This window comes from Mustelus asterias, chromosome 12, assembly GCF_964213995.1.
Source record: "Mustelus asterias chromosome 12, sMusAst1.hap1.1, whole genome shotgun sequence".
Classification (NCBI taxonomy): domain Eukaryota; kingdom Metazoa; phylum Chordata; class Chondrichthyes; order Carcharhiniformes; family Triakidae; genus Mustelus; species Mustelus asterias.
In genome coordinates, this window is record NC_135812.1 from 54988279 (window position 1) to 55004197 (window position 15919).

Genomic DNA, 15919 nt, shown 5'->3' on the forward strand with positions numbered 1-15919 from the left:
TGTCAGCTCTTATTGATACTGAATAAAATCTACCCACTGTCACCAAGAAGGATAATCACTGTGAATCATTTCAGTGTCTGTGAGGAGTCTGCGTGTTCTCCCTGTGTCTGCGTGGCTTTCCTCTGGGGTGCTCCAGTTTCCCCCCCAACAAAAGATGTGCCGGTTGGGTACATTGGCCATGCTAAATTCTCCCTCAGTGAACCTGAATAGTGTACCTAACTGTGGCAACTAGGGGATTTTCACAGTAACTTCATTGTAATGTTAATGTAAACCTTGTGACACTAATGAATAAAAAAAATCCCAAAATCTGAAAATCTCTGTCTCACTCCCTCCATTCTCACCCAGCTGTATCGAATATTCACCCTCCACATTCTCATGAATGAGTGAGTCGTGCCAATCCATAGATACAAGGTCCTGGTCAGCCACCCAAACATTTTAATTCAGTAAATGTACATATGTTTCCAGATGCACAATTAGCTGTATGGAAAATGTTCAGAGAGTACTGTATTTTTTTTAAATTAGAGATAGAGTGGGGGAAACCTTATTTAGACAGTGAGTGGGCATAATCAGAAAATCACACCAGTGGTGGAAGTGGAGAAGAATAATTTGAAATAACTTGGTTTGGGTATCTGAAGGAAATAAACTTGCAGATGAACAGAGTGACTGAAGGGGAAATGGCACTGATTGTATTGTCCTACAGAGTCGGTATGGACGCGAGTTACTGAATGGACTCCTCCTGTGCTGTGACTACTCTGACTGGGGGGGGGGGGCGGACATCTGGGTGACAGATAGGGTGGACAATAGGTGAGTGTGAAACTGAAGCTGAGAGTCAGCACCTTCAGGGGAGGTAAATCAGGAGGAAAAGTAGAAGGAGGATGAATTAATGTTACAATCAATAGGGAGGAGGGAGTGTGTGGGGACAGAGTTTTATAGTTTGAGGGGGAGATTTTAGAATCCTCTCAGACACGCAAAAATATGCATGCTCCACTGTCTCACACACACAATAATCCTCTTTCTCTTTCACACGCACTGACTCCGCTCTCTCTCAACCACACATATACAAGGGTGTGTTCTTCATTCTATCTGATGTGAGATGTTCTTCATTCTATCTCACAGACACACACACCATAGTTCTAGTTCTTTCACACACTCACATACTGGCTCCAGTCCCCCTCTCACAAACACACATACACGTGCGCTCTGTACTCTTATCTCACAGAGATACAACACACACACACATGATCCCCTCTCCAGGCTTGGCTCGCAGCACGGACACCGCGAAGCCAGACTCACATCATTGACGCCTAACTCCCACCTCATTGAACAGCCGGCCAATGCCCCCGCGTTAGTGTATGTTTGTGTCCCCCTCCCTTTCCATCCCAGTCCCAGTCCCAGGAGTTTGGCGACTGGGATCCGGCTTAGTAACAGCCGCTGCAACTCCAGCAATCCCCCCGCTCTCCACTAACTGCTCTCTCCACCGCGCAGACTCGTGACCCAGGACTGCGCATGTCCCAGAGAGGAAGCTGCGCATGTACAGAGGAGCGCCCACCCCTGACCTTCATGCTGAGGTGTTGACCAATGGGAAGAGTTGGAGGAAGCGGAAGGACTCTGGTCCTCCAGCCAATCAGAGCGCGGGCTTTGTGTGAATGAAGATTGAGCTTCAGACAGACTCCCTCCTGTCGCCAACATCTGCGAGTAAAACACTTTCTTTTCTCCCCCTTTCCAGCTCTTTTCCCATTCTGGGGGAAATTGGGGACTTGCAGCAACTGAAGGGAAAGGAAGTGAATCCAGGGAGGGTGCAGACTCTGGAAAGGTTGGCCCAGGTCTCTCTCTCTCTCTCTTAAAGACATTGACATCCTTTGCTCCCTCAGCTTGACACATTTCTTAGTCTGGTTAAAAGGATGGTCTCTTTCCTAATGTTCACAATTAAAGGGCTGGTTTCTCCAGGAGATGGCTGACATTTAAGGGGATAGTAAAGTAATATACATAGAAACCCTACAGTACAGAAAGAGGCCATTCGGCCCATCGCGTCTGCACCGACCACAATCCCACCCAGGCCCTACCCCCATATCCCTACATACTTTACCCGCTAATCCCTCTAATCTACGTATCCCAGTACACTAAGGGGCAATTTTAGCATAGCCAATCAACCTAACCCGCACATCTTTGGACTGTGGGAGGAAACCGGAGCACCCGGAGGAAACCCACGCAGACACGAGGAGAATGTGCAAACTCCACAGAGATATGTCTGGTGTTGTTATATGGTAGAGATTACATATTAGAGATTAAATAATTAGATATATTAATTATAAATCTGTCATAAAATAATTTCTTATTTCTCATTTTGTAATACAGTACTGTAGCTACTTCATATATTTCCAGTTATAGAGTCATGATAGCACAGAAGAGTCCATTCAGTGACTCGAGTCCATGCTGACTCTGTAGAACAATCAAGTCAGTCCCATTCCCCCTCTATATCCCCATTCTCTCTATATCCCTGCAAGTTCCCCTCACAGCGCCAGGGACACGGGTTCGATTCCTGGCTTGGGTCACTGTGTGGAGTTTGCATGTTCTCCCCGTATCTGCGTGGGTTTCCTCTGGATGCTCCGGTTTCCTCCCACAGTCTGAAAGACGTGCTGGTTAGATGCATTGACCCGAACAGGTGCCGTAGCGTGGCGACTAGGGGATTTTCACAGTAACTTCATTGCAGTGTTAATGTAAGCCTTACTTCTGACTAATAAATAAACTTTAACTTTTACTTCCTACAATTCGCAAAAGTTATTGTGCAAATATACTTCTCCACTTCCACCATCGGCTTACAGAATGATTTTTCACTCGCTGTCTGAAGTTCTTCCTCACACACCCCACTCTATCTCTAATTAAGATATACTTAACTCTCGATTAAACATTTCTGTGCAGCTAAATGTGCATCTGGAAAGATATATGTACATTTACACATACCTTCCATTACCAATTTTCAGTGTCTGTCTCCTGGACCTTGTATCTGTGAATCAGGATAAATCATTACTTCTGGAGAATTGGGAAACTGAATATTAGATACACCAGAGTCAGAATGGAGGGAGAGGAAAGTATGTACCATACAAACTAGAATTCTGTTCTAAATTTCCATCCTGTACTGACACTTACTTTTGTAAACTCCTTTTACAGGATATCAGAAGGTGAGGGTTTACAGACAGAAATCTCCAACCAAGCATCATGTCAACACCTGACAGTCACTCAATTCATCAGGATCTGAATGTCATTGGCCTTCGAATCTAGAAGGAGATGTGTTTCTCTGTTCTGTCTTCTGCAGAAGATTTTAAACATCAGTGTGCTGGGAAAGCACCGAGACACAAACACGCACCCAAGTGAGTGTGTTCCAGCTTTAACTAGTAACAGTTTTTAAAAACAATTCCCTTTGGAGCCAGGACAGACCCTACCCGTATTGAGTGTGTGAAAACCTCATTTGATTCTTTAACATGGAGAGGCAAAGGACCATGGGGAAACCATGGAAATGTGGTGAATGTGGGAAGGGATTCATATCCCCATCGGTATTGGAAATTCATCGACACAGTCACACTGGGGAGAGGCCGTTCACCTGCTCTGTGTGTGGGAAGGGATTCAGAAATTCATCCAACCTGCACGCACACCAGAGACTTCACAGTGTGGAGAGGCCGTTCACCTGCACTGAATGTTGGAAGGGATTCAAACGTGCATCCACTCTTCAGGATCACCAGCTAGTTCACACCGGTGAGAAGCCATTTTCCTGCTCTATCTGTGGGAAAAGATTTACTCAGATATCCAATCTGCGGAGACACCAACGAGTTCACACCGGGGAGAGGCCATTCACCTGTTCTGATTGTGGGAATGGATTCAGAGATTTATCCACTCTGCTGAACCACAAGCGAGTTCACACTGGGGAGAGGCCATTCACTTGCTCTGACTGTGGGAAGGAATTCGCTCAGTTATCCAGTCTGCAGACACACCAGCAAGGTCACACTGAGGAGAGACAATACAGCTGCTCTCACTGCACAAAGAGGTTTAGATGGTCATCCAGCCTGCAGAGACACCAGCGAATTCACACCGGGGAGAGGCCGTTCATCTGCACTGAGTGTGACAAGGGATTCAGACATTCAAATACCCTGAAGATTCACCAGCGAGTTCACACTGGGGAGAGGCCATTTACTTGCTCACAGTGTGGGAAGGGATTCACTCATTCATCCCACCTACTGAGACACCAGCGAGTTCACAAGTGATTACAGGGGTTGGATTCTGCTGTTGTTGCTGCTGTTAATCACATCCAGGACTGAACCATGTTCATTCTGACAGTGGGTTAAGTGGGAGGGTCGGAGGGTTTCTTACTGCTGGACTGGCCGGTCTCACAACTTTGCTTCCAGTGGGCTGATGCTCTTTGAGCCTGGGAGAGAACATTTCCACTGAAATCATCTACAAAAGCTGATGAAAGCTCTAATGAAGGGTCATCTAGTCTCGAAACATTAGCTCTATTCTCTCCCCACAGATGCTGTCAGACCTGCTGAGATTTTGCATCATCTTGTTTTTGTTTCAGATTACAGCATCTGCAGTACTTTGCTTTTATCCAAGGACATTTATTTTATCCTGGATAGTGAAGAGTGTTTTTTCTACCAACACAGTTACATCTAAAATAAATACATCTGTCTCTGTTCCATTGAGTCTACAGCACAGGGCCAGGCCAGTCGGCTCAGTTGGTCTATGTCAGTATTTGTGCTCCACGCGAGCCTCCACCCACCCCTCTTCATCTCCCCCATCAGCATATCCATCTATTCCTTTCTCCCTCATGTATGTATCTAGCTTCCCCTTCAATGTATTCTTGCTATTCACCTCAACCACTCGCTGTGGTAGTGAGTTGCACATTCTCACCACTCGCTGGGTAAAGAGGTTTCTCCTGAAATCCCTGTTGGATTATTGAACCCATTCATAATCTTAAAGACTTCCATCAGGTCACCCTTCAGTCTTCTCTGAAAGCCCCAGCCTTTCCTGAGGATTAAATGCTCTCAGTTCTGGGATTATTCTTGTGAATCTTTGTTGCTCCTTCTCCAGTGCCTCTATTTCCTTTTTCTAAATGGAGATCACAAATGTTGACAGTGCTCCCAGTGTAGTCTAACCCTGGTTCTAAACAAGCTGACCAGAACCTACCTGCTTTTCAATTCTATGCCTCTAGAATGGAACCCTATAGATGGGCCCCACACTTTAGGAAAGATGTGAAGTTCTTAGAGAGGGTGCAGAGGAGATTCACGGGAATGGCTCCAGGGATGAGGGTCTTCAGTGAGTTGGAGAGATTGGAGCTGCTGAAAATTCCTTCTCTCAATCAGGCAGGCATTCGGGTCGGGAATAGGACCATTCAGCCCATTGAGTCCATGCCAGCCATTGTAGATCAAACCATTTGCCCTGTTCTATCCCCGTAGGTTTATTTCCCACAAGTGCCCATCCAATTTCCTTTGGAAAACAATGGTACATCTCTGCTTCTACCTCCTCTTAGGAAATGGGTTCCAGGTATTTGCCACTTGGTTCAAATGCAAACGAGGTTCAGTGAACACAAGCAGTGGCCATTCCACCCATTATCCCCATGCTGACTCTTTGAACATTAGAAGTTACAAGGTCAAGGAAGCCATGTGAATTCTAACGTCTGACTAGAGCTTAATTTTAAAATTTCAAACTTAATACTATATTCATCAAAATGCTTGTGGAAAATGCATAGCTAGCAGAAATTGTTTAAACTCAGAATTTCTTCTTTCATTTTGATCAGCTGGAGGACATTATGTTCTGTCAAATCTGGCTCAAGAATAAGGCTGATTGTTCAGTCTGAGTAAGAAAGAAAGATATTGTCCCCATGATGCACTATCAATCAAGCAAAGACTAGTTTGTATGCAAGAACAAATAGGCTTTTATTCGCATAAGACTTGGAGCACACCCATGCTGATGAACTGGTCCGGCGACTGAGGCAGGGGTGTTGGGAGCAGTCACCTTTATACCTGGACCGGGGGAGGAGGACTCTCAGGCAGGGCCGGCAGGGGCATGCCCAGGCATGTCTCACACACACTCTCACACACACACACACACACACACACAGGCAGCAAGCTTAACAGTGGTTTACCACACCCCAGAGTCTCTTTTTGAACCAGTGTATCTTGTATTAATCAAATGTATTAAAGATTAGTGTTTATTAGATACCAATCAGTAACAGGAGATTCAATAGGTTGTGAGTCTTATTTGAGTTACAATGAATGAATCAGTAGTTTTCTAAAAGACTCAACTTTTATTTGCTGTGTAAATGTAAAAGCTTAATTGCTGTGTCTATAAAGAATGTGCAATGAAGATAAATGTCCCGGCAAGAGAGACCTTCCGGCTCTGATTAGCCTCAACATTTGAAACTGTGTGAATAAGGGATTGTATACAATCAGATAAAGGGATAGTATGAAACGGTTTGATTGCATTCATAGAATAGAATCCCTACAGTGCAGAAGGAGGCCTTTTGGCCCATCAAGCCTGCACCAACAACAATCCCCCCAGGCCCTATCCCTGTAATCCACACATTTACCCTGCTAATCCTCATGACACTAAGGGGCAATTTAACACGGCCAATCAGCCTAACCCGCACATCTGTGTGAGGAAACCGGAGCAGCCGGAGGAAACCAACGCAGACACAGGGAAAACATGCAAACTCCACACAGTCACCCAAGACCGGAATTGAACCAGGGTCCCTGGCGCTGTGAGGCAGCTGTGCTAATCACTGTGCCACCGTGCCGCCCCTGTCTAAGATAATGAGAGAAGGTGATGTAAGTAATTGGGGATCTGTTATACTTTTAAAACGAGTGCATGATTGCTTTAAGAGCTGATCACATGATTTTATAGTTGTTAGGGAGAATGAACTCAGAAGAATCAGGAGCCTGATTCAATCGACAAACAGTTTATTGGCCAGTGGGGAGAAGCCACAGGGGCTGACCATGTGCAACTCCATCCAACAAAGAAAATCATCAATTCTTATACAGTTACTCAGTCCATCCCGGCTGGACACAATCCAATCAGAATGGTTACAGATTACATACATTACATATAGGTCCAATAAAATTAATAACTGGGCATCATGAGGCTCATGAACAGGTAGGTGTCCTCTCTCATGTTTCCCAGACCCCTCATCAACTGTCCTTGGGCCTTCTCTTCATAGGCTCCTTTGTCTCTGCCTAGTAACTGTTAACAGTTACTCAGATGCAGCTGCCTGGGGGCGGCTAAAGCGGGAGGTCCTGTTGAGTGAGCTGTTTGTGTCTGTATTACTGAATACCTCCTGGAATGTGGTCAAGTCAGCTAGACCCACGATGCTTCTCGAACTGTTACAATACGAATCAAAATGGAGTGTATGTTACTAGTATGAAATGGAATCTAAATATATCTAATTATATGTATTGCAGGTGCCTTTGCCTCGGGCTGACCTCAACAATCCCCCCCCTTTGGGTAATGGACTAGCCCTAGTCCCATTAACCGACACCATTAGCCCCCCTTTTGTTCAGCCGCCCGGTCTATGGGCATGTTTGATTTCTAATTTATTTCTCAAGGGCACTAATCATTTATTGATATCATTTCCCATGGTCCCTGATTTTCTGCAAAACCAAGTAAACTAAATCAAATAAACTCAGGGATGCCATAGTCCCGGTGACTGGCCTTCTGAGGTGCCAATTACTTGTGGGACCCTCCCTCTCATTAAAATTTGTGTCTGTTACTTCTTGCTAAGATTAAAGTATGCGTTGATATCTGCCTTGCCCATTTGTTCAGGATGGGGAAATATGGTGTTTATGTTTTGGACAGGTTTTTTGACGGTTACAGTTATTCCTCTCTGAATATTTGAAATGAATTACTTTCCTTATAACCTTAAAACATATCTCAGTGCTTGAAAGTCATTGGTGTGTTTAGTGTAACACAGTACATTCAACTAACAGACTTTTTAAAGTTTATTTATCAGTGTCACAAGTAAGCTTACAATAACACTGCAACAAAGTTTCTGTGAAAATCCTTAGTCGCCACACTCTAGCGCCTGATTGGTTACACTGAGGGGAGAAAGCTAGCATAGCCAATGCACCTAACCAGCATCTCTTTCGGACTGTGGGAGGAAACCGGAGCACCCAGAAGAAACCCACGCAGACACGGGGAGAACATGCAAACTCCACACAGACAGTGACCCAAGCCGGGAATCGAACCCAGGTCCCTGGCCCTGTGAGGCAGCAATGCTAACCACTGTGCTACTGTGCTTTTCTAAATGTCAGAGGTGGGTTTTGAACCCACGACCCTAGAAAGGGACCAGAACTCATCAGGACTCCACAAGGGAAAAAACCATACTGCTTAAGTCTGACGCCTTAGACTGTAGAATTCGTTTTCGGAAGTCGGATCAAAAACTGAAAAGACACAGGTTTCTCTGAATGCATCGGAGGAGAGATCGCAAGACCATGCACATCCAGCATGGGTTCGTGAGTCTCTGTCCGACTTACAAAACAGTTTTTCAGTTATACCCGACGGAGATACATCCACATACTTCTGTTAGCCAATAAGGGCATAGCTGTATTGTTACATTTTGATTAGATTACTTTCAAGAACAAAAAAGCGATAGCCATGTAAAGACATGGCTATTAAAGTTTCTGATTAGATTAATTTCAAGGACAAAAGGCCAATTGATAAGGCCCTGCCCTCCGAAGCCAGAACCACAATTACCTATTAGCAGTTTCTTTAATGTGATCATTACTTTCGCTTGTCGCCCTCGCCTCAGGCCCTTTCCAAAACCAGTTTATCCCTCAACTGATTTCTAGTAACGCATCCCAATTTTAACCTTTTCCTCTTCTCAATCTACTTATACACATTCTCATTCCCTCCTGCTGTCATTTCATGACAATCCTCTTTGTCCATGAATGGGTCAAGGGCAGGGGTTAGGGGATCGTATTTGGTTATGTTAATGGACAAGGCCCGTTTTCCAGGTAACAGATCCCGCATAGAAGACATCATACGTTGTAGAATGCACTTAAGGACAGCAATCCCCACGAATATTCCCATGACCACCATTCCCATGTAGATTGCAGCATTAATTAACCAATCACCCCATCCACCGTATCCCCAGTTTCCCTAGCTGCTCCATCCTTTTCCTTCCTTTATAATCCCTAAATGTTGGTCAATCTGGTTCACAAAACGGGTGGTGTTAGCTGTGGCATCATCCAAACCCAAAATACACTTTCCCTCAACTATGGAGCATACCCCACCTTGGCGTGGGATAGTCCAGGGCATATCGGTTTTGCAGTGAGAACAGTCTGAGTTTTTCCAGGCTCTGAGTAATCATCTTAAGGGCTCCCCGGGTTGAGTTGCCCAGAGTGGTGAGGGCACAAGCAAGATAGTTCTGGTTGTCAGCGGCCATCCAGAGGCGGCTCCCAGGGAGAAGAAACCAGCGGTGCCATAAACATGAACTTGTCCTGGCGAAAGGGCTGTCAACTCTTTATAGTCTGTTGATGTGCTTGATAGAAGTAGTTGCCGGTGATGTGGTTCTGGGGATGGGGAAGGTCCAGAATATCCAGGTTAGGGAATTCTCGTTTCTGTCGGACAAGGGAGTCGTCTTCCGCTCTTTCCTGCAGGAGAGGATCATCCACTAAGGCTTCCCTGAAGCACTTTCCGTTATAGAGAAAATGATCATATTTTCCCTCCGAGGGTTCTCTTTTACAGCTAAATTCGAAATTGCATCCCCAGCACCAACATGGTAAGGTCCAAAGATTGCGTTTGTCTAAAACCAATTTTCTATCTGCCTGGACTAGGTACCCGTTACAGAAGTCTATTTTAATCACATTCCACCATCCAAATAAGCCTTCATGGGTGTCGTTACAAACAAGAACATCCCGTGAGCACAAATGATGTACCTGGTTGGATTGATTAGCCTTGCAAATAATGGTTCTAGCTTCTGAGTCAAGGACTAGAGCCACTAGAACTAGCACCTTTACCCATAAGCCCAGTCCCTTTATACTAACTCCAATTTCCTTCAACTGTTACCTGCAGCGAGGGCGAGAGCAACGATAAGATCCCACTTTATAACAATCAAAAAGCGTTGGGGAGGAACAGTTAGAAAGTCCAGAAAAAGTCTGAGATCCTGGTTTTTGAAGTTGACAGGTCTTTCTTCATTAGTTGTTCTGGATTAGGTGTGATCAAGCTGTCCAACGCTTACAGTCACTCAGGTGCATCCATCTTTCCTGCCCTTTCACCTTCACCGCGGTTGGGGTCTGTAGCAGAACTTGGAAGGGTCCTCTCCAGCGAGGTCCTAATTTGGGTCGTTCCCAGTCATGAATCAGCACCCAGTCCCCGGTTTTGACTCCTTCCCAATCTCCGTCCTTGTCAGGTGGAGGCCTGGTAGATTCCTTCACCTGAGTGTGTAAAAACTTAAGAGACATAGTCAATTGTTTAAAATATTGCTGGAGTTGGTCAGACATGATGTGTAGATCTATCTGGGGAGGAGGAGGTGCAGCGCTATTCCATGGGGTTCTAAGTGGGCGCCCATATATTATCTCAGCGGCATTTAAACCGGTACCGGTATGGGGGTTCTGATAAATGAGTAGGGGCGGTATCCAAGAAGATGGCGGGATTAAAGACGGAACAAAAGGCAAAGGTCAATGGAAGGAGATGCAAATCAAAGTAATGGAGACTTTAGGATGAGGTTCTGAAACACTGGAGCGAAAGGACGTGGAGGGATTTAAACATGAATGAGAACTTTAAATTTGCAATACAGCAGCAAAAGTAAATGAGGGAAGAGGCAATGGATGAGTGGGACATGATACTGGCAGCAGAATTTTAAATGAGCTAAAGTTAACAGGAGGCAAAGAATGGAAATCTAGCCAGATAAGGTCGTGATAATTGCATTGATAAGGTATCAGCAGCAGATGGACCAAGGCACACAATATCAAAAATATCAATGATCCTCAGGCATTTCAAAGGGCTGATACTATTACATAGTTCCTCACAAGCAGAAATGTGACACTACAGAACAACTTACCACACACCTCATACTTCTTATTCGCGAACAACAGCAACTTATATATGCTCATAAGTCCCTTCAACATAATAAATCATTCAAAAGCAGTTCAAAGCAGCACTGTAAAAAAAAGTCAAGAGCTAATTTCTGCCACTGTAAACAAAATTACTGCAAAAAAACACACAAATCTTTTGGTGAACCTCATAAATTAACCTCTGAAGATCGACTGACTTGGCTTTCCTACTGCTTTTGTAGCAGAAACAAAAACAAACTCAGCTAGAAAAAAAAGGATTGCAGCCAAACTTAATCAACTCCAGCATGCTGCTCTTAGCTCATCCACAATTTCTCATTTTACACCTGTTTACACCATTGTTACTATTACAAGTCCAATCATCTAATCAAACAAAGGTAGCCTTGACATATTTTATTCAATTTTATCACTCTGATTGACAATCACAGTCCCAGTGTATTTGGTTGACTGATCAGCTGATAAGCATAACCACTTGGACAATGGCTCATAATAAAATTCTCATTTCATCCTTGCCCAGAAAATCTTACCAAAGCCCAAAGGACACTTTAAATCAAATTTAATAACTTAATGAAAACCACAAGGCTTAATGCAGAATACTCTTTGAAAGCAGCACAAGTCAGCTGGGGGAGGCAGAGGCTTTCAAAGCGGACCTGAAGAAAGTGGACAGCAAGGAGGGCAAACGCAAGTGGGAGACGCAGATTGACACACTGCACAGCTCCACAAGAAACAGCGACAAGGCAAAGGGGAGAACCGGTTGGCCGCAGCAGGTCTGGGCTCTGGAACTGAACCAGTGACGGGCGAGATTGCAAATGGGTTTTGCACATTTTTGTTCAAACTCGGGAGGACTGGAGTTGATCACAAAAGGATCGCTTTCCCCCCCAAACAAAAACTCAGCAGCAAACCACTACAGCACAAGTGCAATTTTAAATCCATTTAAAGTCACCACGCACAATCGGGGAGGGGAGATAATTCTTATCTATCTTTGCAGCTAAATTTCATGCAGTGTAAAACTGACCATTCCTCACTTGGAGGTCTGACATTTCTCTAAATCCCAAGTACCTCCCAATAGCCATAATTCATTACCCAATTTCTTGCTTAGGCGCACACTTAATCTCCGATACTTCTGATCTTCCTGTGGGTTTTCCTTGCATAATTTCCCCAGCGGGGTGGATGGACCCGCCTTATCTAAAGTTTGACCCATACGGACTGCACAGTCTTCTTACGAGGATTTCAATCGTTACAAGGACTCGAACCCCCACGATCGCGAAGTTAACTGCCTAATTCCCTGAGGACTCGAATCTCTTTCTTGTTAACCCACTTATTTCCTCCTAGGGACTTGAACCCTTGAGTATTAGCTCGCCAATTGTAAACCTGTGGACTTTAACCTCCAGGCACATGTGGGGGACTCGAACCCTCCACTTTCTAGCTACCTAATAAACCTGTGGACTCTACGGGGAGTTAGAAGGGCAAAAAGAGATCACGAGATGTTCTTGGCAGGCAGGATTAAGGAGAATCCTAAGGCATTCTATTCATACGTTAGGAACAAAAGAGTTGTCAGGGAGAAAATCGGACCTCTCAGGGAAAAAGGAAGGGAATTATGCTTAGAACCCAAGGGAATAGGGGAAATCCTAAATGAATACTTTGCATCGGTATTCACAAAGGAGAGGGACTTGTTTCTGCGGAGGTAGGCGGGATTCTCGCATGGTGGTCTGCCTCCCTGGGGCCGGGATCCAGGATGTCGCTAGTCGCGTCCCGGAAATCCTGAGGTGGGAGGGAGAGGAGCCTGAGGTAGCGGTACATATTGGTACCGCTGATGTGGGTAGGAAGGGAGAAGGGGTCATGAAAAGGGAGTACAGGGAATTAGGGAGACAGCTGAGAAAGAGGAAAGCAAAGGTAGTAATCTCAGGATTACTGCCTGTGCCACGGGAAGGTGAGGGCAGGAATGGAGTGAGGTGGAGGATGAATGTGTGGCTGAGGGACTGGTGCAGGGGGCAGGGATTCAGGTTCCTGGACCATTGGGACCTCTTTAGGGGCAGGGGTGATCTGTATACAAAAAACGGGTGGAACTTGAATCACACGGGGACCAATATCCTGGCCGGTAGGTTGGCTAAGGCAACTGGGGAGAATTTAAACTAGATAGGTTGGGGGGAGGGGAGCTAGAAGAGTTGACTAGGATCAAGGAACTAATTGATGGGGGGGAGGATGCAGGGGTAAGGGGAATTACAAAATTAATGGTAGAGGAGAGGGTGCAAGTGAATGAAGGCGGTAATTTAGATAAGGGAGTAGAGGGAGACGGTGTTCGCGACTCATCAAAGCGGGTCCAGATAAAAGCTGGAATAAGGACACTTTGCCTGAATGCACGAAGCATTCGGAACAAGGTGAATGAGTTGATGGTGCAAATCAGCACAAGTGGGTACGATCTAGTGGCCATTACAGAAACGTGGCTGAAAGGTGACCAGGACTGGGAGATGAATATCCAGGGGTATCAGGCGTTTAGGAAGAATAGACAGGAAGGAAAAGGTGGTGGGGTCGCGCTATTAATAAGAGATAATATCAGGGTAGTACTGAGGGATGACATAGGCTCTGAGGAACAAAACGTGGAATCATTATGGGTAGAGATGAGGAATAGTAGAGGGAGAAAGACACTAGTAGGTGTGGTATATAGGCCCCCAAATAATAATGTTGAGGTAGGGAGGGCTGTAAACAAGCAGATAAGGGATGCGTGTAAAAACGGAACGGCAATAATCATGGGGGACTTCAACATGCACATTGACTGGCAGACTCAAGTCAGTAAGGGTGGAATGGAGGAAGAGTTCTTAGAATGCTGTCGGGATAGTTTCCTTGAACAGCATGTTACGGAACCGACGAGGGAACGAGCTATTTTGGATCTGGTATTGTGTAACGAGGTAGGTAGAATTAAGGATCTTATTGTGAAGGACCCTCTTGGGTCTAGTGACCACAATATGGTCGAATTTCTGATTCAGATGGAAGAGGAGAAAGTTTGGTCTCAAACCAGTGTCCTCTGTTTGAACAGAGGGAAATATGATAGGATGAGGGATGAATTGGCTAAGGTAGACTGGGAGAGCAGGCTGGCAGGTAGGATAGCTGAGGAACAGTGGAGGATTTGTAAGGAGATCCTTTTCAGTTCTCAGCAAAAATATATTCCAGCAAAAAACAAGGATTGTAAGAAAAGGGAGAACCAGCCGTGGATAACGAAGGAAATAAAGGAGAGTATTAAAATAAAAACAGCTGCGTACAGAGTGGCCAAAAATAGTGGAGAAACAAGTGATTGGGAAAAATTTAAGAAACAACAAAGAGAGACTAAGAAAGCGATAAAGAAAGGAAGGATAGACTATGAAGCTAGGCTAGCAATTAATATAAAAAATGATAGTAAAAGTTTTTATAAATATATAAAAAGGAATAGAGTGGCTACAGTGAATGTTGGACCCTTGGAGGACGAGAGGGGGGAGTTAATAGTGGGAAATGAGGATATGGCTGAGTCTTTAAATACGTTTTTTGTGTCGGTCTTCACGGTGGAGGACACAAATAGTTTGCCAAATATTAACAATAGAGGGTTGACAGCAGGAGAAATACTTAATACGATTAATGTTACCAGAGAGGCAGTGCTGGGTAGACTAATGGGACTGAAGGTGGACAAGTCCCCGGGTCCGGATGGAATGCATCCCAGGGTATTGAAGAAATGTCAGAGGTAATAGTGGATGCGTTAGTGATTATTTATCAAAACTCGTTGCATTCTGGGGTAGTGCCGGTTGATTGGAAAACGGCTAATGTTACGCCGCTGTTTAAAAAAGGAAGGAGACAAAAGGCGGGTAACTATAGGCCGGTCAGCTTAACGTCTGTAGTAGGGAAAATGCTGGAATCCATTATTAAAGAGGAGATAGCAGGGCATCTGGATAGAAATGGTTCGATCAATCAGACGCAGCATGGATTCATGAGGGGAAAGTCGTGCTTGACGAACATGTTGGATTTTTATGAAGATGTGACGAGGGCGGTTGATGGAGGAGAACCGGTGGATGCGGTGTTTTTGGATTTCCAAAAGGCATTTGATAAGGTGCCCCATAAAAGGCTGCTGAAGAAGATTAGGGCACACGGAGTTGGGGGTAGTGTGTTAAAGTGGATTGGGGACTGGCTATCCGACAGGAAGCAAAGAGTCGGAATAAATGGGTGTTTTTCCGGTTGGAGGAAGGTAACTAGTGGCGTGCCGCAGGGATCGGTACTCGGGCCGCAACTGTTTACCATTTATATAGATGATCTGGAGGAGGGGACGGAGTGTAGGGTAACGAAGTTTGCAGACGACACAAAGATAAGTGGAAAAGTGAATCGTGTGGAGGACGGAGAAGATCTGCAGAGAGATTTGGACAGGCTGAGTGAGTGGGCGAGGATATGGCAAATGGAGTATAACGTTGATAAATGCGAGGTTATACACTTTGGAGGAAATAATAACAAATGGGATTACTATCTCAATGGAAACAAATTAAAACATGCTACCGTGCAAAGGGACCTGGGGGTCCTTGTGCATGAGACGCAAAAGCCCAGTCTGCAGGTACAACAGGTGATCAAGAAGGCAAATGGGATGTTGGCCTATATTGCGAGGGGGATAGAATATAAAAGCAGGGATGTCTTGATGCACCTGTACAGGGCATTGGTGAGGCCGCAGCTGGAATACTGTGTGCAGTATTGGTCCCCTTATATGAGGAAGGATATATTGGCATTGGAGGGAGTGCAGAGAAGGTTCACCAGGTTGATACCGGAGATGAGGGGTTTGGATTATGAGGAGAGGCTGAGGAGATTGGGTTTGTACTCGTTGGAGTTTAGAAGGATGAGGGGGGATCTTATGGAGACTT

At 45.1% G+C, this 15919-nt stretch overlaps 1 protein-coding gene across 2 annotated transcripts; it reads left to right on the forward strand.

The window, feature by feature from the left end:
* The first annotated feature begins 1633 nt into the window (after positions 1-1633).
* Positions 1634-7781, forward strand: LOC144501465 (uncharacterized). 2 transcript variants are annotated; one of them, XM_078225246.1, is made up of 2 exons: positions 1634-1813; positions 3169-7781. In XM_078225246.1, exon 2 carries the CDS (start codon positions 3480-3482, stop codon positions 4254-4256), a length of 777 nt encoding a protein of 258 aa, XP_078081372.1. In that variant the 5' UTR covers positions 1634-1813; positions 3169-3479; the 3' UTR covers positions 4257-7781. The 2 variants fall into 2 exon arrangements, with proteins under 2 accessions (XP_078081372.1, XP_078081373.1); XM_078225247.1 differs by having other exon boundaries at positions 1641-1695.
* The last annotated feature ends 8138 nt before the right edge of the window (positions 7782-15919 follow it).

Coding starts and splice junctions, on each gene's coding strand:
- LOC144501465 (XM_078225246.1), top strand. CDS start 3,480: ATGGAGAGGCAAAGGACCATGGGGAAACCATGGAAATGTGGTGAATGT.